The 25,979-nt window shown below is 48.2% G+C and overlaps 1 protein-coding gene across 1 annotated transcript in view; it reads left to right on the top strand.

The window, feature by feature from the left end:
* Positions 1-24,539, top strand: part of KCNB1 (potassium voltage-gated channel subfamily B member 1) — a gene marked incomplete at its 5' end in the record, with an annotated part of 102,460 nt that extends 77,921 nt beyond the window's left edge. Inside the window, one exon of the mRNA XM_082670101.1 lies at positions 21,883-24,539. Within this exon, the coding sequence (XP_082526227.1) occupies positions 21,883-23,892 (2,010 nt within the window). The 3' untranslated portion in view covers positions 23,893-24,539. The remainder of the gene's footprint in view (positions 1-21,882) is intronic.
* Between the last annotated feature and the right edge of the window lie 1,440 nt (positions 24,540-25,979).

Raw genomic sequence — 25,979 nt, 5'->3', positions numbered from 1 at the left:
TTAAATGTGATTTCTCTGAGGAAGGAATCGAGTGGTGATTACCTTACCCGTGGCAGCTGACACAGGGCCGGACATGCTTGAGGGATGAATGAATAATTGATTAAAAGAAAGATGGAGACAAACACAGGAAATGAGAGAGAGGAAAGGATAGATGGATGGATGGACGGTTGGATGGATGGATGATAGAAGACCAAAGGATAGTGGATGCTGGTTAAGTGGAGAGAAGCTGGATGAATTTAAAAATGGAGAATGAGTGAAAGGAGGAAAGAATGAAGGGAGGGAGGGAAGAGAAAGAAGAGAGAAAAGCAAAGTGGAAGAATTGACAGATGGAGGGACTTCCCTGGTGGTCCAGTGGTAAAGAATCCACTTTCCAGTGCATGGGATGCGGGTTCGATCCCTGGTCAGGAAACTAAGATCCCACATGCCACGGGGCAACAAACTAGCCTGCCACAGCTACTGAGCTCTTGCGCCTCAACTAGAGAGCCTGTGTACCACAAACTACAGAGCCCACGTGCCCTGGAACCCACGCGTCACAGCTAGAGAAGAGAAAGCCCGCACGCCACAACTAGAGAGAAGCCCAGGTGCCGCAACAAACAGCCCATGTGCACTGCAATGAAAGATCCTGCATGCGTTAACGAAGATCCCACGTGCCACAACTAAAGACCCAACACAGACAAAAATAAATAAATAAATAATAAATCCTAAAAAAACAAAAAGAGAATTGACAGATAGAAAGCTGGCTGGATGAATGAATAAATGGATGGAAGGAGAGTGAGAGAGAGGAAGATGGACAGTATATGGTTGGGTGAATGGATGCATAGATGAGTAGACAGATAAAGGTAGACTGGTAGGTGGCCGGCTGGCTGGCTGGCTGAATATAAGAATGGAGGATAGGGCTTCCCTGGTGGCGCAGTGGTTGAGAGTCCGCCTGCCGATGCAGGGGACACGGGTTCGTGACCCGGTCCGGGAAGATCCCACATGCCGCGGAGCAGCTGGGCCCGTGAGCCATGGCTGCTGAGCTTGCGCGTCCGGAGCCTGTGCTCCACAATGGGAGAGGCCACAGCAGTGAGAGGCCTGCGTACCGCAAAAAAAAAAAAAAAAAAAAGAATGGAGGATAGGTGAAAGGAAGAATTAGATGTATGTTAGATAAATGAATGGATAGAAATTTGTGTGGATGGAAGAAAGGAGGCTTAGTTCTGCCTCTGAAAAACAATCCATTAATAAGCATTTATTGAGCCCCTACTATGTGCCTAGCCCTATACTAGGCACTGTGCAGAGACAGAGAAGTAAAGTCAGGCTCTCTCCCCACCTCACCCCATACTCCCCAAGCCCCGTGCATCCCTTCCACCACACACACACACACACACACACACACACACACACACACATACACGCACGAGGAATTCACTGTCTAGTTGGGGAGAAATGTTGAGAGGCTGAGACCATTGGCCAAGGCAGCTCAGGTAAGAGGTAAAAAACAGCAGTCCTTCAATTCTACCTACAGACAGGACTCCTCCACCATAGTCTCAGAACCCTGCATAGGAGAGAATGATCCTGGCCAGGCTTCTTGTGTGGGCTGTGAGGAAACTTCTTGGAATGTCCCCCTGACTGGCAGCCCAGCGAGGGCAGGAACCAAGTCTATAATCGCTGCTGCATCCCAGCATCCTCCCAGCATGGGCTGCACGAGGAGCCCATCCTCATGCAGAAGGCGGTCAATGGCATTTCTTCAATAAATGAATGAGTAGGTGAGGGAGTGAATGAATGTTAATCTGAGTAGCCTTGCCTATGGCTGTAGGCAGACTCCATCACCTTTGCAAACCTTAATGTCCTTGCCCTTGCAATGGATGGTGAAAAGGCTTTGTAAACAAGGGAGGTTTCCAATGGAGATTGTGACATTAATAGAGGTAATAGTAGTCATACCAGCACCAATCATAGGAGCAATAATGGCCCCAGCAGTCATATGTTCGTGGTGGTGATGACAGTGTTATTACTGGCAGTGGTAATAGAAGTATTAATGAAAGTAGTAATTGCATTAGTGGTGACAATGATGGTTATATTCATGATGGTTGTAAGAACAGTACTATTGGTAGGAGGAGAGAAGAGAAGGGAGGACGTTCCAGGAGGAAAAAAAAATTCTAATTTCAGTTGCAAGTGACAGAAATCCAATTCAGACTGGCTTAAGCTCGAAAAGAAAGGGAGAGGTGATTTACTGGCTCAAACAACTGGAAAGTCAAGAAGTTGCTCTGGCTTCTGGCCCAGATACACAGGCCCTTGAACCATATTGTCAGGACTTGTCATTGCAACTTAGGCTCTCTCCATCTTTGGTCTCTGCCTTCCCCTGGGTGAGCTTCACTCTCAGGCAAGCTCTCTGGGCTTCCTGGTTCCTCATCTCCCAGCTAGACATTCCCCTTTGAAAGAGAACTGCTCCTCTCCAGCCCAGGATTACATCCAAAGTCCCAGGACTTGCTCTTATTGGCCCATCTTGTGTAACATGCCCATCCTTCCAGCCAATCACTGTGTCTAAGAGGGTTGAAATATGGTGATTGGACCAGCCTGGGTCACGTGGCCACTCCCGGAGCTGGAGGTGGACAAGGTCGTAACAGGGGAGGAGAAAAGAGATGGCAGGAAACCAGTGGGTGGACTTCAGAGGTAGGGCCAGGCGAAGATGACAGAGGTCAAAGGGCCTGGTGCTTGGTAGGTGCTCAACAATTAGTTTTTCTCCTCCCTGTGCTCTGAGGATGGGGAAAAAGTCATCCTAAGTTGGAGGATAGAGCAGACCTGGGTTCAAATCCCCGCTCTGCTATTTGCTAGCTGTGTGGCCTTAGGCAAAGTACTTAACTTCTCTGTGGCTCAGTTTCTTCATCCATAAAATGGGACAACAATAATGGATTGTTTTAAGTGTTAAACAACTTATTGCTTAGAGCAGGGCCTGGCATATAGTAAGTACTCAATAAACGGAGGTAATGGTGCCAATTTATATAACTTAGGAGGATTAAAATCTCTTCCCTCTGACTGGACACTCCTCTGCTAGATCTTAAACAGCTGAATCCTTCTCCTTCAGGTCAGATGTCACCTCCCCAAAAAGCCCTCCCTGACCACCACAGCTAACGATGCCCTCCCTACACCCAGTCACACTCTATCCCATTAGCCCATTTTCTTGCCTTTGTGGTATCTGAAGTAACCTTGTTCATTTATGTTTCCTCATTTAATATCTTCTCCCCCGACCCAAATGTCAGAGACTTGAAGACAAGGTCTGTCTTGGTCATTGCTGTCCTGAGAATCTATAACAGGGCTTCACACATAGTTTAGGCTCCATAAATATTTGCTGCATGAATGGATCCTTCTTTTCTTCCCTGACACAATGTTTTTGTACAGTGTTTCCCACATCAGGGAGGACTCTGATCCAGAGATGCAGGCATGGGGGAGGGGTGCAGAGATGCACTCCCCACATTGGCAGGGGTGGAAGGTGGGGGAGACCTGGGTGAGCTTGTCACTCTCTACCTTCAGAGAAGGGCTCCCTTTTGTCTTTGTCCCTGGCAGTGTGGAGGGTCTCAGCTCTGGGGGACCTTGGGGGACCGGGGTGTCCACCTCGACTTGGGTCATCCCAGCCAAGGTCAGGCTAAAGCCAGAAGGACAGTGTGTGCTCAGGCCTCGGATTACACATCCTTACATGTCTCGCTGCTTAGCTGGGATTAGTTCAGACACCACGCCTACCTGTCCAGTCTAGGCCCCGAGACAGGGGCCCAGGAGGGTGGGTCACAGGCCACCTCTCTGTCCCCACCCCTCAGGCCCATCCTGTACTGGGGAAGGCCTCAAGACCCACCAGACACGGGGCCAGGGCTGCACACAGTGTGCCTGTATTTTCCATGCATTTTCAACACCATTTGCTGAACGTCTGCTGTGTTCCAGGCCTGAGGCCAGTGCTTGATAGCCTCTCACTTGGTCCTTCAAGATGGCAGACTGGGGCTTTTTTAAAAATTTAGTTCCTCAATAAATAGTCATGGCACACCGACTGTGTGCCCGGCACAGATCTAAGCATGGGGGACACAGAAGTGACAAAGATCGTCACTACATTCATGGAGCTTTTAGAGGGGAGGACAGACAATCAGTGAGTAAATGATTTTTAAATGCACGTTGGCTCCTAAAGCAGGGGATGGAGAAGGAGGGGAAGGGAACCCATGGATCAGCAGGTGAGATCTCCTTATCAACGCTCTGGTCTCAAGAGTGTGATTTGTGCCCCTAAACCCATTGCTGGCTGGGGGGAGCATCACTGTCTGGAAGAGAGCAGAATGTGGATCACCTCGTCCCATAAACGTTTGTTGAATGACTGAATGAATATTCAGCTATTGCTCAAAAGCCCTCCGTAGCTCCCCATTGCCTGCAGGGTCTCCTCCAGACCCCTCAGCCAGTGTTCACAGCCCATCATGATCTGGCCTCAGGTGCTCCTCTGGCCTCTCCAGCATGTTCCTCTCAGTCGTCCCCATCTCAGAAAAGGCCACCACGAGCCTCCTGGTTGCTCAGGATGGAACCTGGAATTCCTCCTTGATTCTTCTTTCCCTCACTTCACACGTCTGAGCCATCAGCAATTTGGTTAGTTTCACATCCAAAATATGCCTTGAACCTTTCTTCTGTATTCTCAACAGCCACCACCATCTCTCACCTGGACACCTGCCAGTCTCCCTCACTTAGATTCCTGCTTCTATTCCTATCTCCCTACAGGCCGTTACCAAGGCCTGGAGGATCTTAAAATCTACATTAGGCCGTGTCACTAGCCTGCTGAGAAGCCCTCTGTGGCTTATGTGGTTCTCAGAATAGAAACATCCTATCAGGTCTTCAAGGCTTTCTTCACTTCTCTCTTAGACCTCATCTCTGACACGCCTTACCTTTCTCCCAGCTCCAGGTACACAGCTCTCCCTTCTCTTCCTCTTACAATCTCTTCTCTGCTTCAGGGCCTTTGCACTCGCTGTTGCCTCTTCCTGGAACACCATGTCCCAGGTCTTCCCATGCCCGGCTCCTTTGCATCTCTCAGATCTCCACTCAAATGTCAGCTCCTCAGAGAGGCCCTTCCTGGCCACTTGAACTGAACTAGTCACTCCTCCCCTCCCTATTTTTTTAATCCCATCACTTTGTTTTATTGGCAGAGTGGGTAGTGGAGAATGGGGGTGGGGAGGGCTTCAGAGAGGTCTGGAAGCAGGGGGAAAAAATGCATCAGGGGCTCTAAGGAAGCAACAACACAGCTTTCCTACAGACCAGGAAGAGCAGGCCACAGTATGGAAGGGGTGAGGTGCTAGAACAGGTGGGGATTCCAGCCCCACATCCCTGATTCAGAGCATCCCGTGGAGCCAGCTGCAGACCCAGCGTTCTTTAAGGGGCCCATGACTGTTTCCCTGGCACTGTTTAATTCTTTCCCTCATCGCTGGCCACACTTCTAATGATTTATGCCTAGGCTCACAAACTGAGATCCCTGCAGAGGCCAAGTAGGCCTCATAAACAACTTGCGGGGGCTGCCTATAAGACTTGAAAAGCACAGGCCTGGACTAGCCGGCACTCAGCCCCAGCCCAGCATTCACAGAGGAACAGGGGCCCAGAGGAGCCGGAGTTTCAGATTGCTGTTTTCTTTTTCCTTTTGAGAAACTGGAAATCTGGATTTGTAGGGGAAATAAATTTTGGCAAATAATCCACTGTGTGGGCCAAAACCATCTGCTTGTATGTAGGTGGAGCCCTCCAGCCCTCAGTTCATATTTGTCACAGACACTCACCCTTCACTGGCACCAAGTGGCAGTTTGGGGTACGCATGTTCCCCCATGATTTCTTCCCTGCCTCACAAACACCCGTGTGGTGGAGACTATTCTGAATCCCATGTTACAGATGAGAAAACGGAGGCTCAGAGAGATGACATGATTATCTATGCCAAGACTCAGCCTGTATGTAGAACTCACTTTTGTGGCCCAAAAGCTAGAGAGATTCTAAACTGTGAACTAAAAGCTTTTACCTGCTTTGCCTGATTTCTTCCTCCATTCCTGTCCATTTCACACAACGGGAAACCAAGGCTCAGAGAGGTTAAGTAATGTACCAGAGGTCACCCAGCTGGCAAGAGCCAGGATTACAACCCAACTCTGTTCAGTGTCAGAGTTTGCAGGTTAAACCCTTTATTCTTTGTCCAGCTCCAGTGAAAAGGAGCTCTGAAAAGTTCAATGACCACAGAATCCTTGGCAATACTGAAACCATTATCTGCGCACGCTCCTACTAAGTATAAGTTTCTAAGTGCTAGGACTTCAGGCCCTTCCCTGGAAACCTTGGGTTGCAGCCAGGACCCTCAGATGGCATGTTTTGGAGGGAGTGAGATCCTCAGGAGTTTTGTTTAAACCCTGACATCCTGGCAGCTGATTCACTTTATTTGCCAACTCCTAAGCCTTGGTTCCCACTCCTGCCAGACCCCAACACAGTTTGGAAGTTTATAGATGGAATCCGGAATCTGACCAGAAACTTGGAGCTCCACATGGCGTATCTCTTCCAGTCCTCTACTCTGCCATTCTTTGGTTTGTGGGGGACGGGAGCTGACATTTATTGAGGACCTATTAGATGCCAGGCACCTTCTATGTTATATCTCAGTGTGATTCAGTCACTTCCTGGCTGTGTGATCCTGGGTGAGTCACTTTACCTCTATGAATCTTAATTACCTTGCCTGTTAAATGAAGTTAAGAATTTTGTTAGCCAGTTCACTTTTTATTTGCAATAGTCATAAACCCAAATCAAAAAAAGGGCACTGATTGGTTCATGTTATTTGACAGTCCAAGGATAATGACTTCAGGAATGGCTGTATCCAGGTGCTCAAATAGTGTCATCAGAAACTTGCCTTTGTCTCTTAGCATTGAGTCCCTCTACATTGGCTATATTCTTGGGCAGATTCTTTCCAGAGGGCCAAAGATTACTTTCTGGCCCCCATAGGTTGATATCCTGTCAACTCAGCAGTCTCTGATGAAAGAGAGTACCTCTTTCCCAATAATTCCAGAAACAATCCCAGGATGAAAATTAGCCAGTTTGAGTCATGCCCACACTGCTAAACCAATCACTGTGTCCAGGGGGATAGATTATCCTAACCAGTAAGCTTTGATCTCATTCTTACCCTCCCTGGGACTGGGGAATAGGGTCAACTTCACTCAATACATAAGAGTGGAAGAGGGTTGATTCTCCCCCAAAATGCTAAACAGTCTCAAAAATCAAAAACTACATGGGAATTCTCTGGCGGTCCAGTGGTTAGGACTCCGTGCTTCCACTGCCGGGACCAGGGTTCGATCCCTGGTAGGTGAACTAAGATCCCATAAGCTGCACGGTGTGGCCAAAAAAACAAAACAAAAAAACGCTACAAAAATACCAACTGCCTGGGTACTTGTGAGAATTAGATGAGATAATATGCTGTGCCTGGCTCTTAGTACATGCTCACTTAACAGCTTGCCTTTGTCTTCTCTCTTCTCGACCCCTGAATACCCCTCTGACCCAGCATGCCCACTCCAGAGTTAGGCAGGCCTCAGTTCAACCCTCATTCTGCTGTGTGACTTTGGGCAAGTTATTTAGCTGCTCCAAGCCTCAGATTGGTCCTCTGAAAAGTGGAGGTAATAAAACTTACCTCTTGGGGTGGTTGTGAGAAAATGCCTTGAGTGAGTAAATGGCATGCAGTAGGCGCTTAGTAGGTGGTGGTTTCCACTCTTGCCGGCCTCCGTCTCTGTGCACACCCGCCCCAGCCAAACTGGGTTGACTCTCATTCCCCACCTCCAAGCCTTTGCACGTATGGTTACCTCCACCTAGAACACCTCCTCCTCTCATCTCTGCCTGCTGGAATCCATCTCTAGCCCTCAAGGTCCAGCCCAAGGATTCCTCCTCCAGGAAGCCTCACCTCTCTGTGCCTTGGTTTTCCCAACTACAAAACAGGGATTATGAGAGTATCTACATCTTAGGGTTGACTTAAGGGGTTAATGAGACTGCCCATGTAAAGCAGTTGGTACAGTGCCTGGCATGGTGAGTAATCAATAAATACTAGTTGTTTTTATTATGTCATTATTATTAGATGTTCAGCTGCTAATTCCAGCTTGTGTTTCCCCATAGTGTCTCATGCAGGGTGAGTACTCAATAAACGTGTTACATTTGGGTGGTCTAGTTGAGGCCGTGGCTTCTAAACCCATCCATCCATCCACCCAACAACCATGCACTCATCCATCCATTCATTTGTTCATTTACTGCACCAGTATTTGTTGAGTGTCAACTCCATACCAAGCTCTGTGCCGGGCAACGGGGGATCCAGCCTTGCAAGATAGACATGGTCCCTGCCCTCATAGTGCTAACCAAGGTCAGTGGGGAAGAAAACAATAAATGAGTGAGCAAATGAAGAAACAAGATGACTGCAGATTGTGGCAAATCCCCAGTGAGGTAAAACAGGATGGCAAGATTGAGTGAGTAGGGAGGAGTTTCTTTTGGATCAGGTTGTCAGAGACAGCCTCTCTAAGGAGGAAATGTGAGGGATAAGAAGGAGCCAGCCATAGAGAAATCTGGAGGGATGGCATCCCAGGGAGAGAAAACAGCAAGTGCAAAGGTCCTGAGGCAGGAATCATCCTGGCATGTTGAGGAGCAGATAGATGGCCAGTGTGGCTAGGGGAGAGGGATTGTGTGGGAGAAAGCAGAGGAGAAGAGAGCTGAGAGGCCAACACAGATGAGATCAGGCAGGGTCTTATAGGCCCATAAGAGATGGAACCTTATTTTGAGCACAGTCGGAAGCCACTGGAGGGCTGAAAAGGGGAGGGACAAGGCCTAGTTGCTATGGGGCTTCCCTGGTGGCGCAGTGGTTGAGAGTCCGCCTGCCGATGCAGGGGACACGGGTTCGTGCCCCGGTCCGGGAGGATCCCACATGCCGCGGAGCGGCTGGGGCGTAAGCCATGGCCGCTGAGCCTGCGCGTCCGGAGCCTGTGCTCTGCAACGGGAGAGGCCACAACAGTGAGAGGCCCCTGTACCGCAAAAAAAAACAAAAACAAAAAACTGCTATGACAGGGGCAATAAAAGAGTTGAGAAACACACTTGAAGGGCGTTTAATTCAGTCTGGGGAAAGTTGAAAAGGCTTTTTTGAGGAGGTGACATTTCTGCTGAGTCCTGAAAGAAGTCAGAAAGCAAACTGTGTGTAAGAGAGAGGGAGTGGGCAAAGGGCTCTCCAGGCCCACAGAGCAGCAAATGAGAAGGTGCCAAAGGCTCTGTTGACTCCCTTTTATAACAGGAAAATGAGAGGCTACTGGGGTCCAGAGAAGGAAGGTGTCAAAGAAAAAAAATCAATGACACTTGTTAAGATGGGAAGGCAGACTTTATTCAGGACCATTGAGACATGTGTGGGGACCGCTGCAATGGTAGTTTTACAGTAAGATTTTACAGTAAGAGAGAGATTGGGCTCAGCTCTGAATACAGCATGAGCAAGTGGGTGTTTTTTGGGGTTGTTTTTTTTAACATCTTTATTGGAGTATAATTGCTTTACAGTGGTGTGTTCGTTTCTGCTGTATAACAAAGTGAATCAGTGATACGTATACATATATCCCTATATCCCCTCCCTCTTGTATCTCCCTCCCACCCTCCCTATCCCACCCCTCTAGGTGGTCACAAAGCACTGAGCTGATCTCCCTGTGCCATGCAGCTGCTTCCCACTAGCTATCTATTTTACATCTGGTAGTGTATAATGTCCATGCCACTCTCTCAATTCGTCCCAGCTTACCCTTCCCACTGTCCTCAAGTCCATTCTCTACATTTGCGTCTTTATTCCTGTCCTACACCTACGTTCTTCAGAACTATTTTTTGTTTTAGATTCCATATATATGTGTTAGCATACAGTATTTGTTTTTCTCTTTCTGACTTACCTCACTCTGTATGACAGTCTCTAGGTCCATCCACCTCACTACAAATAACTCAATTTCATTTTTTATGGCTGAGTAATATTCCATTTTATATATGTGCCACATCTTCTTTATCCATTCATCTGTTGATGGACACTTAGGTTGCTTCCATGTCCTGGCTATTGTAAATAGAGCTACAATGAACATTGTGGTACATGACTCTTTTTGAATTATGGTTTTCTCAGGGTATATGCCCAGTAGTGGGATTGCTGTGTTGTATGGTAGTTCTATTTTTAGTTTTTTAAGGAACCTCCATACTGTTCTCCATAGTGGCTGTAACAGTTTACATTTCCACCAACAGTGCAGGAGGGTTCCCTTTTCTCCACACCCTCTCCAGCATTTATTGTTTGTAGATTTTTTGATGATGGCCATTCTGACCAGCGTGAGGTGATACCTCATTGTAGTTTTGATTTGCATTTCTCTAATGATTAGTGATGTTGAGCATCCTTTCATGTGTTTGTTGGTAATCTGTATATCTTCTTTGGAGAAATGTCTATTTAGGTCTTCTGCCCATTTTTGGATTGCGTTGTTTGTTTTTTTGATGTTGAGCTGCATGAGCTGCTTGTATATTTTGGAGATTAATCCTTTGTCAGTTGCTTTGTTTGCAAATATTTTCTCCCATTCTGAGGGTTGTCTTTTCTTCTTATTTATGGTTTCCTTTGCTGTGCAAAAGCTTGTAAGTTTCATTCAAGTGGGTGTTTATAGCCAAGGAGCAGATAGGGGTCAGTGGATGGAAAATTACTAAGAGGAAACATCAGGGAAAAAGGGGATTCTGGCTAAATTGACCTGACAGGATTCTTGGCTGAATATCAGAGGGACTCCTCCAGAATGATTGTCTTTTCCAAAGCGGGTCCTTAGTTGGGCATGAAGAAGGGAGTCAGAGGAATACTGCTGCTAATAATACCACTAATAATCATGACATGTTCTACATTTAGTGTGTGTGGCCTGGAGACCCTTTAACACCTGCCCCCATTACCTCTCTCACCTCACCTCCTCTTCCTCTCCCTTTCAGTAGCCCTACTTCACACTGGCCCAACACGTTCCCACCTCAGGGCCTTTGCACTTGCTGTTCCCTCTGCCTGGAATGCTTTTCCCACCGATGGTCACATGGCAACTCCTCCTTATCATTCAAGTCTCAGTTTCAATGTCACCTCCACAGAGAAGCTCTCCCTGACCACCTCAGCTAAAGTAAACCCACCTCATGGTCATTCTCTTTCCCACTGACCTGCTTCATTTTTTCCTAGCAACTTTCACCACCTGAAATTATCCTGTTGACTTGCTACTGTTCACTGTGTATCCCTTCCCTCTACAAGATGGTCAGCTCTACACAAGCTGGGATTTTTGCCTGGTTTGTTCACTGCTGTATCCCTAGAGCCTAAAATGGTACCTCGCATCACTGAGTGAATGAATGAGGTCAATCTTATTAAAAACCTGACCATGTAGGTATTATTATTCCCTTTTTTTTTTTTTTTTTTTTTGCGGTATGCGGACCTCTCACTGTTGTGGCCTCTCCCGTTGTGGAGCACAGGCTCCGGACTCGCAGGCTCAGCGGCCGTGGCTCACGGGCCCAGCTGCTCCGCGGCATGTGGGATCTTCCCGGACTGGGGCACGAACCCACGTCCCCTGCATCGGCAGGCAGACTCTCAACCACTGCACCACCAGGGAAGCCCTATTATTCCCTTTTTACTGACAAGGAAACTGAGGTGAAGTTCCTTGTGTAAATTTACACAGCTGTGTAAGGGATACCCACCCTTTGGCCTCCCTCCAAAGAAAAATAATAATAACTAATTGTAACGGCTCCCACCTTAGTATAGTCTTACATCGAGCTGAAGTCTTCCTCCCAGTTTTTAAAAAAATGAGCAGCTAACATTCACTGGACCTCTACTGTGTGCCAGCCATTTTCTCAATGAATCCTCAGTGAAATAGGAACTGGTTATCCTCATTGCAGAGATGAGGAAATTGAAGCTCAGAGAGGTTAAGTAACATGTCCAAGGTCTCATGGCTTGAAAATTAAGAAGCTGGGATTAAAATGCAGGTCTAGTTCTTAACCAGTATATTCTAGTACCTCCACCCCACTGGACCTAGCCCATTCATTCATTTTTTTAATTCACTTATCCTGTCTTCTTCCTATATGTAATGAGTGAATGAAGCCAGGGTTCACCGTAAAAGAGAGTGGATGAAAATCCGTATTACAGAGTCTCCCTGATAATGATGACATGACGAGATCCTCATTGTTTTCAACCTCACATTGTTACTGTTGAAGGACTCATACCAGGAGGAGAAGTATCAGTTTAGCTATTGTCTTGATGCTCTCCTGGGCTTGAATTATTAATACTATCCCTGAGCAGTTGTTTCTTTGCGAGGATCTTTGTAAGCCTTTCATCTTTGTGTGCAAGGACTAGTTCAGCTAAAACCAGATAGAACCTGCACTCCAACTCAACCGGATGAATTAGAATACCCTAGATTATGCTGCAGTACGTACGAACACACAGTCTCATGACTTTATACGTCAAAGTTTATTTCTGACTCATGTGATTCCCACTGAGGATCCAGTAACAACCCCGCACAGCTCTCTTCCAAGTGGTGACTCAAGAATCCAGTAGCTCCATCCTCTGAGCATGAGACCTCCATTCCTGCAGCTACAGACCCTCAGTAGATATTGCATGAAAAAGATCAGAGATGTGAAGACACTTGGCCTAAGGATGCCCAGCCAGAATTAGAAAGTAGGTCTCTAGACTATCCACACATCCATTTTACCTCAATATGAATCTCTACTGAGACTAAAATGCTATCTGAAAAAGAACTATTGTTAAGTCACCCAAATGACTCTTTCTGAATGTATACTGGGCATTAACCAGCAAAACTGGCTATTGTCAGAATGACCACTCACAGGGCCATCATTCTGACGTTAGCCAGAGTGGTACCCAATCCAGCATCCAGAGTAACACACTTAGTTACTCTCAGCCACCCAGCCACCTCAGCCAAGCTCTCAGAGACACGCTTCTCCCCATCCTGTCAGGCTCAGGGGCAAGAGGACAGGTTTGTGGCTCAGCAGAGCCTGTGGACACTGCCCTTGCCTAACATCTCCTATGCTCCTTGTTTTTTTTGTTGTTGTTGTTGTTTGTTTGCTTTTCCTTGCGGTACGCGGGCCTCTCACTGTCGCGGCCCCTCCCGCTGCGGAGCACAGGCTCCGGATGCACAGGCCCAGTGGCCACGGCTCACGGGCCCAGCCGCTCCACGGCATGTGGGATCCTCCCGGACTGGGGCACGAACCCGCGTCCCCCGCATCGGCAGGTGGACCCTCAACCACTGCACCACCAGGGAAGCCCATGCTCCTTGTTTTTTATTCAAAACACTGCTCTCTGCAGCGGGGATGGACTGATGCCGTTCATCACCGTTAAGACTGACAGTCCCTTCCTCAGCTCCGCATGCCCTCAGCAAATAGCAGGACTTGGCGATCACTCAGGCAGGAAGGACACTGCCCCGCGTTTCTCCCCATCACCTCCTCCCTCTATAGGGATCAGAATCAAGTTCCCACCCCCATCAGAGACATTGTCCTCAGATGCGCAGGAGGTTGTAACAGCACCAGCTTCTAGAATTCCTGCTTTGGCAAAGCTCATGAGAACTTAGTTGACGTGTTAGGAAAAGGGTACCCAACCCAGAGCTTTCTGGGAAGAGTCAGGTCACCTAGGGAAGATGGTTCAAGTGAGGGCATACATTAAAAACCATAACCCAGAGCCCAGGATGCTGGGATAAGAAAGGTCCTCAGTGTTTTAAAAAAAGGTGGGGTGGGTGCTTCAGAGTCTAGTAGACATGGATTTAAACCCTGCCTCTACCACTTCCTTAATTGTCGCTTTGGATATAGTTTTTCTCAGCCTCAGTTCTCCCAATTATAAAATGGAGGGAGGGGACACAGCACACCCTGCAGATTGTTTGGGGGATGAAATAACATTCTTTATTTAGACACAACCCCTGCCCTCCAGTTGCTTACATTCTACAGAGGTGGGCATTATTGTAAAACTGCAACTTGGACAGCATTATGAGGAGAAGGGCATAGCACTACTAGAGCCTGCAGTTAGGAATTTGACCTGGTCAGGGATGGCTTCCCTGAGGAGGTGATGCCTGAGCTGAGCTACGAAGGATGAGTAGGAGTTAACCAAGCAGAGTGGAGGGAAAAGCATTCCAGGCAGAAGGATCATGGAGACTATGAGGGACCAAAGGAAAGCTAATGTGCCTGAGATGAGAAAGCAAAGGGGAGCATGGAACAAGACGAGGGTGGAGAGTTAGGCAGGGTATAGACTAAGTGACTGGAACTGTGAGACCCCAAAATACAGTGGCTTAAACAAGATGGATGTTATGAGGTAGACCAGGAGCTGGCAAACTTCTTCAGTAAAGGGCCAGTCCAGGGCTGGGGTTAGCTTCCATCTCAGATCCGAGATAGCTGCTCCAGCTCTGTGCATCACATCTGCCTCCCCTCCAGCAAGAAAGAGGAAAAGGAGAGAGGGCAAGCATCCTTTTTGCTCACATTCCATTGGCCAAGCTTAGTCACATGGCCACATCTAACTACAAGGGAAGCTGGGAAATGTAGTCTTCATTCTGGGTAACCCTTTGTCCCACTAAAACTCTCTTACAATGAAAGAAGGGAAGAATAGATATTGGGGACATCTAGTGGCTTTGGGGACACCAGAAAGAGGTCAGTTTGCAGTGGTCCAGTGGGAGGTGAAGGTGACTTGGGACAGGGTCATGGCTTAGCAGGTGGAGCGAATGGAACAGATCCAAAGATGTTTGTGAGCCTGAAGGGAGAGCACTTGGTGACAGTTTGGATATGGAGGCAAAAGATGGGGTTGGATGTGGCAAGTGTGACCCTTAGGCTCCTGGCATGTGCAATTAGATGCAGGTCTTGTCTGGAAAGTTCTTCGTATATGGTAGCAGGTCAGGTAAGTGTTGCTGTCTTCAATATCATATCAGTGGGTCCAGGGGGCAAACCCGACACCTACAGAGACCTGACAGATAATGAAAGGAGTGAAGGGGCCTGTGGACACTGGGGAGCCCGTGCCCTGTCTAAAGGGACAGCTACTCCTTAGCGCCAGCCAGTTGTTGCCATGGGGAATGCAGGTTGAACGTGTAGACACAGCATGTGACGTTCCAAGGGAAATCTGAAAATCTAGATTTTCATGTGAAATCTCCTAATTTGGAAACTTGGACAAAGAAGTAAAAATAAATTTCTCGACCCCAAGGCCTCTGGTTTATAACGCCTGGGACACCCCCAGCAATGTCACTGCACCCTGTTTCCACCTGTGTGTCTCGGTTGCCTTCTCATGGTGAAGGCCTCTGTTGCCTGGCTCACCCCAAGGCCTTTATCCTCTATTGTGCCTGGATTCCTGTCCCTTTGCGCCCATGAGCGCCCCCTGCAGGCTCCCGACTCCAATTTCTCACCAACCCCCGCCCCGACCAGAGGCCCCTACCTGTAGAAGAGGGAGCCAAATCCATCAGCCTGCTTCCAATCCCCTTAATCGGATCTGCGCCAGTGACCCTTCTGATTAAAACTCCCCATCTGTAATCCCCCCTTAAAGCTGAGGAAGCGGAAGCACCATAAAAGGAGCGAAAGGTTTGATGCTCCAGAAACTCTGCCACCTCCTACGTCCTTGAAAACGTCTTGGGGAGACGCACAGACCTGAACTGGAGTCCCAGATCCACTCCTTGCAAGTTGTGTGGCCCTGGAAAAGTCACTTCATTCTCTGAGCCTCCATTTCATTCATTTGCTTGATCATTCATTTATTAACTATTTAGGGATCTCCTGCTCTGTGCCGGGCACCGTTTCAGGAGCTGGGGTTACAGCAACGCAAGACAAACCCAGCCTGGGCCCTCATGCAGCTGACATTCTATTGCAGGACACAGAGGAGGAAATTCCAGCTTGGAAAGATCAGTGCCGTGAAGGGACAAACTCAAGGGCTGTGAGAGTCCAGAGGGTGGGTGTTCTCAACCCACAACCGGGAGTCAGAGAGGGCTCACTGGAGCAAGTGGCTTCTGAGCTGAGGCCAGAACAGGCTGTAGGAATCAGCCAGGAGAAGTAGGGGAGGAAGGATACTCCAGGCAGAAGGAACAGCATGGACAAGGATCTGGAGGTGTGAGCAACCATGGCAGAATGGCTTGGGAATTATAAGTGGTTTTGCCAGGATTCATTATGGAATATGCAGTGGGAAATGGAGGAAATGGTCCAGAGAGAGAAGAAAGGTGGACTTAGTACAAAATCCCAATCTCCTTTTTATGCCTCCTGCCTCTCTGACCTCATCTCCTCCCACTCTCCACCTTGCTCACGCAGCCCCACCCACACTGAGCTTCTTTCTGTTGCTTGATATGCCAAGCTCATTCCCACCCCAGGACCTTTGCATACGCTGTGCTCGTTCCCACCCCAGGGCCTTTGCACATGCTGTGCTTGTACTTGGAATGCTCAGATCTTTGAATGACATACTCCTCACCTTCAATTCTCAGAACCAGCACATCTCCTGTGAAAGGCCTGTCCTGACCACCCAACCTCATGTGGACACCCCCAGTGCTTCTCTACTGATACTCCTGGTTTGTTTTTCTCAGTAACATGTAGCACATAATACTATCTGACATCATCTTGCTCCTTTATTGGTTTATGCGGTTTTTTGTCTGCCTTTCCCTACCAGTTCCTTAAGGCCAGGGAAATTGTCTTTCTTATCCATGCTGCATCCCCAGCAAAGAGCATAGCGCTTAGTAAGTGCTCAGTAAACATATGCCAACTAAATGCAAAAGGATCGGAACTTCATGGGGAGCCATTTCAGGGTTTACAGCAGGGCTGTGGCTTGCTCAGATTTCTGCTTCTCTCCTGTGACCCATCAATGTGGTTGTGAGGATTAAAAGCAATGGGATACTCTTTATGGAAAGCAACTTTTTATATAACTTATACTGAGGCTAATTTTATATAACATATAATTCACCATTTCCAGTGAGCAATTCAATGATTTTTCAGTAAATTTGCCAAGTTGTACAACCATCATCCTAAATCAATTTTATAACATTTTCATCATCCCCATGAGATCCTTCATGCCCATTAACTGTTAATTCCTGTCCCCACCCTGGCAACAACTAACCTGCCTTCTGTCCCTATAGGTGTGTCTTATCTGGTCATTTCATATAAATGGAATCATACACTATGTGGCTTTTTGTGTCTGGCTTCTTCCACTTGGCATAATGTTTTCAAGATTCTTCCATATCGTATCATGTATTAGTATTTCATTCCTTTTTATGGCTGAATAATATTCCATTGTATAGATAGACCACAGTTTGTACATCCATCAGTTGATGGACGTTCAGGTTGATTTCACTTTTTGCCTCTTACAAATAATGCTGCTGGGAAGATGGATGTGTATGAAAACAGTTTGCAGGACCTGAACACTAGGTGCAGCTCTCTTCTGGCCAGAGCTTCTAGTGTTGTTGCACAGACTTGACCCTAATGGGCTGTGTGACCATAGACTAGTCCCTTCCTTTCTCTGCTTCAGTCTCCCCATCCTTCCAGAAAGGAGCCTGGACCCTTTTCTGCACAGACATTCTGTGCCTTGTCCATATTCCTGGAAGAGCAGGGAAGTGGTCAGAGCAAGTGATAAACAGCCTGTTTATTGCTGGAGCCAAAGGTAGGCATCCTGTGATTACCACCAGAGCCAACAATTTTTTTTAGAATGAGAAAGGGAATCCAGAACCCTTGATTCCCCCCTGGGTACCCCTACCTGCTAATTTCTTCTCCCAGAGGACCAAAACCCCCTCCCACGCTTGGTGCAGACAAGTAGGCTGCAGGCTTCAGAACCTCATTGCAGGGAGGGAATTTGGCGACAGCCTCTGAGTCCTGGTCCTGTTTCCTGCCTCTGCTCCCTGGGTTCCTGGAGTCCTGCCCAAACCCGATTGGGCTCAGATCCAGGAAAGCAAGGCTGAAAATGCAGGGACCTGGCCAGGGGTTTGAGCCGGGGCCGGGAGGACTCATTGCTGGCCTGGCTGGTCCCCCATCCCTGCAGCCCATCCCAGAGACTAAATCAATACTGTTCATTTGGGTTCAAGACTGTTTAGAGGATGTCTGCTGGCTTAGCCAGGCACTGGGGTCCACAGACCTAGTCCTGGACCTCCAGAAGCAACAAGTCCAGAGGCTGGAGGTAAGGGTGACAATAAATTATCCAAATAATAATTTAATAACATAAAATATATATTAAGTGGCTGTTATGTGGTAGGTGCTCAATTACTTTCATCTCCATTTTAGAGATAAAGAAATGGAGTCTCAGAGAGAGGAAGTGATTTGTCCAAGGCCACTCAGCCAGGTGGGAATAATAACACTACTGCTCAGAGCCAAGTCCAACCGGCTTATAAAGAAATATAGTGTTGTGAAATAATAAAAGCAATAAAAGTTGATCTAAGGGCCTTATGAATTCATTGAATTCCCTTTGCCGCCTTTCAGTGACCCACCCCCATCTTACAGATGAGGAGACTGAGGCACAGAGGGTTTAACTCATGTTCAGGAGCTCCCCAGTCAGGAAGTGTAACCCTGACCCTAAGGGCTTCAGCGGGTCTGGAAGAGAAAGCAGTCTTGTGGGCAGGGCTAGGAAGGGTGGGTCACACTGCATTAGCACAAGTGCTATTTGATGAGTGCATGTGCCAGGGCAGGAGGCCTGGCAGCCTCTGACCCTCCCAACGCAGCCCTGAGCAGCGGACACCCCCCTCCAGGATGCAGTGAGGCCTCTGCCTGCATTTTCTTCTTTCCTAAGCATCCTCAGGCTGAGAGGACGGGAGGGGAGAGCACTTTCTGGGGTCCAAAGAGGGGGTGCCCGCCTTAGAATAACAGCGCTAAGGACTGTACAATAGGTGGGTGCATAATTCATGCATCTGTCAGCAGACATCAATTATGTGGGCCTTCCCTGGGGTTGTCTGGGGGTTAGAAACTGGAGCAGGCTTCCCCTGCCAGCCTCTGGGGGAAATGAGATCTCCCAGCTCTTAAAGGAACAGACTCCCCAGGAATCTGCTCCATTCTCCTGCAGCTGCCCTCAGGGCCAGGAGGCAGAAACTGTAGCAGCTCCACTGCAGGGGCTCAGCCCCGAGGTCCCAGCTGGCTGCTCTGTAAGGTCAGACCCACTCTGTGCCTAGCTCTGTGCTAACAGCTCTTTTCCCTCATTCTACAGCTCCTGAGGGGCTGACTGCTGGTATATCCCAGAGTTTCTCAACGTTGGTACTATTAACATTTGGGGCCTGATCGTTCTCCCTGGTGGGGACTGTCCTGTGCATTGTATTTAACAGCATCCCTGGCTCCACCCTCCAGCTGCCATTATCACCCCTCCTCCAAATCGTGACAACAAAAAATTTCTGCAGGATTTGCCAAAGGTCCCCAAAGGAAGGGGGAGGGGTCAAAATCATCCCCAGTTAAGAACTACTGGAGGATCCCCATTTTACAAATAAGGAAACTGAGGCAAGGAAAGTTGCAATGCCCAAGGCCACGGGACCCATAAATGGCCGTGAACTTGAGCCACAGCCAAGAAACACCATGAAAACCTGTTGCCCTAGGCGCTGTGGGTGCAGAGGTGAGTCTCAGAATCCATCCCTGTCCCCCCAAAGCTTACAGATTCTGGGCAGTGATGGACACATTCACACACACACACACACACACACACACCCCTGTAATAGGCTGTAGTGTGCTGAGAACCCCAACGCTGGCAAAATGACGAGGGAGCCCAGAGAATGGAGTGGCTGGCCCCTCCAGGGATGACCTCTGCAGGGAGGGGCCATGTGGGCTGGGTCTTAAAAGATGGATTGGAATTCACTGGACAGAGAGGAAGAGGCACAGACCTGCAGAACTGACCAACGATAGTGTGTGATTAGGGAAGCGTGAAGTTTGGGAACCTGTGGCAGGAGAGGCCAAAGAGAGGGGGTCAGAGTCAAACTCAGAGAGACTCGGCCACCATGTGTCCTGATCGGGGATGTATTGCAGGGGACAGAACCCTCTCACGCTCACCCAAGCGGCAGCGGCATTTACTTTCAGGATACGGCAGGCAGTTTCAGAACAAGGGCGAGAAGCAAAGACTAGCTGGCCCCTCGGAGGCTGGGTGTTCTGGGCTGACAGGGTGTGGGCTGAGCTATTTCCCCTGTGATGACAGCTAACATTTATTAGACATTCACTAGGTGCTGCTGGAACCTGTCCTGAGTGCTTTGCATGTGTTAACATTAACATTTAATCTTCACAGCAGCTCTCTGAGATAGATATTGTCATTATCATCCCATTTTGCAGATGAAGAAACTGAGGCTTAGAGAAGTTAAATGCCTGACTAAAGGTAAGGAAGTGGAAGCACTGAGACTTGAATCCAAAACAGCCTGACACCAGAGCCCAAGCATTTAACTGTGGCCCTCTACACCCTTTTCAGGTCTCCTGTGTCCTCTCTGCTTCTTCTCTCTGCCGCTTCCCTTTAATTTCTGGCTTCTCTAAAAGGTTCAGCTTTCTCGGATTTTGTTATGGTTTTTCTGATCCCCTACAACGTGAGTGAAAAGTTGCTTGAGGCTTGGGCTTATCGTGAAGCTGGTTCAGGCCTGGACCGTACTTGACCATTTAATTCAGAGGCTCACCACCCCCATAACCCACTCACCCCTGGATCCCTGAACTCAAATCTTCCATGGTGGACCGGTTCAGCCCAGCCTGGGTTTTCTGTCCATCTCTGGCCACTCAGCGGCAGCCAGGATCAAATGATACAAGCATGGAGACCCCACCCCCACCCGCTGCCCTTTAGCAGGGGCAGCAGAAAGGGAGGCACAAGTCTATGAGAAGAGGACAGCTTTTGGGGGGTGGGGAGGAGGGCTGATAGATAAGTTTAGGAGTCTAGATTTTTTCCTGAAGAGTCCTGGAGATTTATTGAGCAGGAGAGTGATGTGACTGGATTTGTATTTTTGAAAAAAAGACCCTAGAGCAATTTATTACATCTGCTTGCATTTCTGCATAAGCTGTAGATTAGCCTAGGCTCCATTAAATTCAACAAACATCCAGTGAGCCCAAACATCTGGACCAAACCCTCTTCTTGATCCAGGGGACTCAAAGGTAGTTAAGCTGTGATCCTTAGCCTCAAAAATTCATAGTCATACTCAGGAGTTAATAACATGAGACCGGGATGTCTAGGCCTCCCTGAAAATCATCTGCAAAACCTTGAGTGTTTAGCAAAAAGGTCTGTAGCTTTCATCTCATTTCTAACACATTCTTAAGAGCTCACGTATTGGGGTCAGACAGACCCAGGTTAAAATACTGGCTCTGCAACTTACTAGCTTTGGAAGCCTAAGTTTCCTCATCTTTTCATTGGAAGTACAACTTAATGGGGTTGTTGTAAGAATGAAATAAGGAATTGCATGGAAAGTGACAAGCATCGTGCCTCGAATACAATGAACGCTCGATAAAGGGTAACTATTGATATTATCATTAGTATAATGTCGGGAAAGTGGTAACCCACCCCATAATAGTTATGAACCACTGGTCTAGATCACGAGATGGCCAACTATGGCTTGCAGCCCACTTCCTGTTTTTGTAAATAAAGTTTTATTGAAACAGCTATGCTCATTTGTTTATGTATTATCCAAGGCTGTTTTCATGCTATAACTGCAAAGTTAAATGGTTGCAACAAAGAATTCATGGGCTTCAAAGTCTAAAAGATTTACTATCTGGCCCTTTATAGAAAAAATTGACTGACCCCTGGGCTTGATGATTAGCTTTAAATCATTTCAATTCTCTGGGCCTCAGTTTCCATGTCTGTATGATAAATGGATTTGAATAAATAATCTTTTTAGCTCAAACATCCAGTCATTAGGTGATTAGTGAGCTATGAAAATGCTCTTGAATGTTGAGGAATGTCCTGCAGACCCAGAGTATTAGGATGACCATCCCATTGGTGGTTGATAATTAAATTCCACTCTCTTCTCCTCACAGATCCTTGCCATAATTTCCATCATGTTCATCGTCCTCTCCACCATTGCCCTGTCTCTCAACACACTGCCCGAGCTGCAGAGCCTTGACGAGTTTGGCCAGACCACAGACAACCCCCAGCTGGCCCACGTGGAAGCCGTGTGCATTGCATGGTTCACCATGGAGTACCTGCTGCGGTTCCTCTCCTCCCCTAAAAAGTGGAAGTTCTTCAAGGGCCCGCTCAACGCCATTGACTTGTTGGCCATCCTGCCATATTATGTCACCATCTTCCTCACTGAATCCAACAAGAGCGTGCTGCAGTTCCAGAATGTCCGCCGCGTGGTCCAGATCTTCCGCATCATGCGTATTCTCCGCATTCTTAAGCTTGCACGTCACTCCACTGGCCTCCAGTCCTTGGGCTTCACTCTGCGGAGGAGCTACAATGAGCTGGGCTTGCTCATCCTCTTCCTTGCCATGGGCATCATGATCTTCTCCAGCCTTGTCTTCTTTGCCGAGAAGGATGAGGATGACACCAAGTTCAAAAGCATCCCAGCCTCTTTCTGGTGGGCCACCATCACCATGACGACCGTTGGGTATGGAGACATCTACCCCAAGACTCTCCTGGGGAAAATTGTGGGGGGTCTTTGCTGCATTGCAGGGGTCCTGGTGATTGCTCTTCCCATCCCCATCATTGTCAATAACTTCTCTGAGTTCTACAAGGAGCAGAAGAGGCAGGAGAAAGCAATCAAGCGGAGAGAGGCTCTGGAGAGAGCCAAGAGAAATGGCAGCATCGTATCCATGAACATGAAGGATGCATTCCCCCGGAGCATCGAGGTGATGGACATTGTGGTTGAGAAAAGTGGAGAGAACATGGGTCAGAAAGACAAAGTGCAAGATAATCACTTGTCTCCCAACAAATGGAAATGGACAAAGAGGACACTGTCCGAAACCAGCTCAAGTAAGTCCTTTGAAACCAAGGAGCAGGGATCCCCTGAGAAGGCCAGATCATCTTCTAGTCCTCAGCACCTGAACGTCCAGCAGTTGGAAGACATGTACAATAAGATGGCCAAGACACAGTCTCAACCCATCCTCAATACTAAGGAGCCAGCAACACAGAGCAAACCAAAGGAAGAACTTGAAATGGAGAGTATCCCCAGCCCCGTAGCCCCTCTGCCCACTCGTACAGAAGGGGTCATTGACATGCGAAGCATGTCAAGCATTGATAGCTTCATTAGCTGTGCCACAGACTTCCCTGAAGCCACCAGATTCTCCCACAGCCCTTTGGCATCACTCCCCAGCAAAACCGGAGGTGGCATGGCCCCAGAGGTTGGCTGGCAGGGAGCTCTGGGTGCCACTGGTGGTAGGTTTGTGGAGGCCAACCCCCCCGCTGATGCCAGCCATCCCTCTGCTTTCTTCATTGAGAGCCCAAAGAGTTCCATGAAGACCACCAACCCCTTGAAGCTTCGAGCACTTAAGGTCAACTTCATGGAGGGGGATCCCAGACCATTAGTCCCCGTTCTAGGGATGTACCATGACCCTCTTAGGAACCGGGGGGGTGCTGCGGCAGCTGTTGCTGGGCTGGAGTGTGCCACACTCTTGGACAGGCCTGTGCTGAGTCCAGAGTCCTCCATCTACACCACAGCAAGTGCTAGGACACCCCCCCGGTCGCCAGAGAAACACACAGCAATAGCGTTCAACTTTGAAGCAGGTATCCACCAGTACATTGATGCGGACACAGATGATGAGGGGCAAGTGCTCTACAGTGTGGACTCCAGCCCCCCCAAGAGCCTCCACGGGAACACTAGTCCCAAGTTCAGCGTCGGGACAAGATCAGAGAAGAACCACTTTGAAAGCTCCCCCTTACCCACCTCCCCTAAGTTCTTAAGGCAGAACTGTATTTACTCTACAGAAGCATTGACTGGAAAAACTCCCAGTGGTCAGGAAAAGTGCAAGCTTGAGAACCACATCTCCCCCGACGTCCGCGTGTTGCCGGGGGGAGGAGCCCATGGAAGCACACGGGATCAGAGCATCTGAACCACCTCCACACGGAGGAGAGACTTGTGGCAGGGTCCAAAGAGGAGTGCTGTTCAGCTTACCTGCCGTGGAGCTTTTCTGCATGACCTCTGAAACAGAAAGGCTTTGTAAAGCCCCCAGAAAGAAGAGAGACCAGAGAAATCTCCCTTAAAACCTTGAGAGCCGTTAACGGGTCCATCAGAGTGAAGTTGGCCAAGCCACAGGGTATGGCGCCTCCTTGTAACAGCTCCACGGCCCTCTTTGGAAGATGACAAGAGCAGAACTCACAGCCACCACTACCACGTTCTAGACATAACCAAGGCCACCTACTCCCCATTCTTCTCTCGTGGCTTTCCATCACAGCCTCTGAGGGCAAGATCGCCATCCCTCCTGGCTTCAGCTGGAGAAGGATGCCGGAACAAGTGGCTGGTGTTAAAAGAGTGGGTTGACCAATTTGGTTTTGGGTGTTGCCTGGCCACCTCTAGGAACTTCTGTCCATCACCTGCTGGATGGATCCCACTGTTAGAAGGCTACAGGGAATGCTTGTGTCATGGGGAAAACTGCACCATAAGCCACGATCCCAGCGCAAAACCCTTCCTCAAATGTCTTCATTGACTTCAGTATTCCGTAGTACCTGAGATTTTATTTTGAGATATCATCAGGGTGAGTTGCACCACTTGTACTCAATTCTAATTGCCCCCTGGCAATCTGGGAAGAGTTCAGAAGGCGGGCACTCAGCCAACAGTATGAACTCTGAGCATTGCTTTAGGGTTATAGAAGGAAAATGCTTTCTGTACATCGCTAGTGTAGACTCAAAAGATATGCAAGTGTCAAATATGCAGAAGAATAGCTTATTCAAAGAGACTGTATGTTACCGAAGAACAGAATAAAATCTGATTTCCTTTTTTACCTGAAAAAAACGAAAGAAAAAAAAAAACCCCAATTGAAATGCCCAGTTCAGACTTTTGAATACTTCCTGCTGGGGCAGGGAAAGCATTTACTATAATAGAAATTCTTTTTTGTTTCCTGTGATATTCAAGTTTGAAAAAAAAAACGTTAAAATAAAAAGCACTTTATGTTTTTCAAAAATAGGTTCTACCAGGGACAGTGTCAACATCTTGCACTTTAAAACAAGCATGATTTCCCGTGGGCCACTTGTTGGGACTACAGTTGGGTTTTTGCTCCAGGCATGTGTCTGGCCACGGTGAGTGATACTGTGCTGGTATTGCTGTCTGCTGTGTCAAAGTCTGTGGGCTCCTTCCCTGCCCCCCTGAAGCTTCCCCTTAACCCTCTTGCATCAGGAAGGGTTCTTGGCCCCTGCATGGGGCCTCTTGTAAAGTCATGTGTACAGGAAACAGGAACATCTCAGAAGAATGAAGTAGACGGTTGGGCATTGGGTGTTTTACTCTGTTCTCTTTCTTGTCAACCAGGTGTTGGTGTGTTTTCAGTGTCACTGTCTGTACTAACAGCTCAGCTCTCCTTTCTGCAGCCATCAATGCAGCCAGTACCGACAAAAGCAATAAGTATTTGTGTGCATTGTGAGCGGTTCTGGTCTATCTCTTGGTGTTGGTCTTCCTGTCTTAGTTTGATGACCTGGCGTTGGCCTGCCTGATTTTAGTCCAACAGCATGTTGGTGTTGGCCGTTCCTCAGGGCAGTAACACTGAGTGGAGCCGCTGGTTAGCAGGATGCCAAGCTGTTGGCCCATGTGTCAGTAAAGATGACACATTATTGATCTGCTTGTCTTTAGTACAATGAACCGATGTTGTTCTCCTAATACAATTTTGAAGGATGGTGTCCCAGGTACGATAGTGTAGATCTGCCAATCCTCCATACAGTGCCAGGCATGTGTCTTCCTGATGGAACAAAACATGGTTTCCCTGTCCTTCGTAGAATATGTTGTTGGTCTGCCTGTTAGTACAACGGCACAATCCACCTGTCAGTGCACAGACATCATGGCGTCATTCTGCCTGCGCTCTGCACAGTGGCATGAGGTTGGGCGACCTGTCACAGGCATGATGACGTGGCATCATTCCACTGCCCTTAAAAACGCGTGTTCTCTGCTGCGTATACACCCGGTTCATACTGCTTCTCAGCATCTCCAAGGATT

The sequence above is a fragment of the Grampus griseus genome (genome assembly GCF_964374135.1).
Source record: "Grampus griseus genome assembly, chromosome: 14".
Classification (NCBI taxonomy): domain Eukaryota; kingdom Metazoa; phylum Chordata; class Mammalia; order Artiodactyla; family Delphinidae; genus Grampus; species Grampus griseus.
This window is presented reverse-complemented; position numbering and strand designations above follow the sequence as displayed.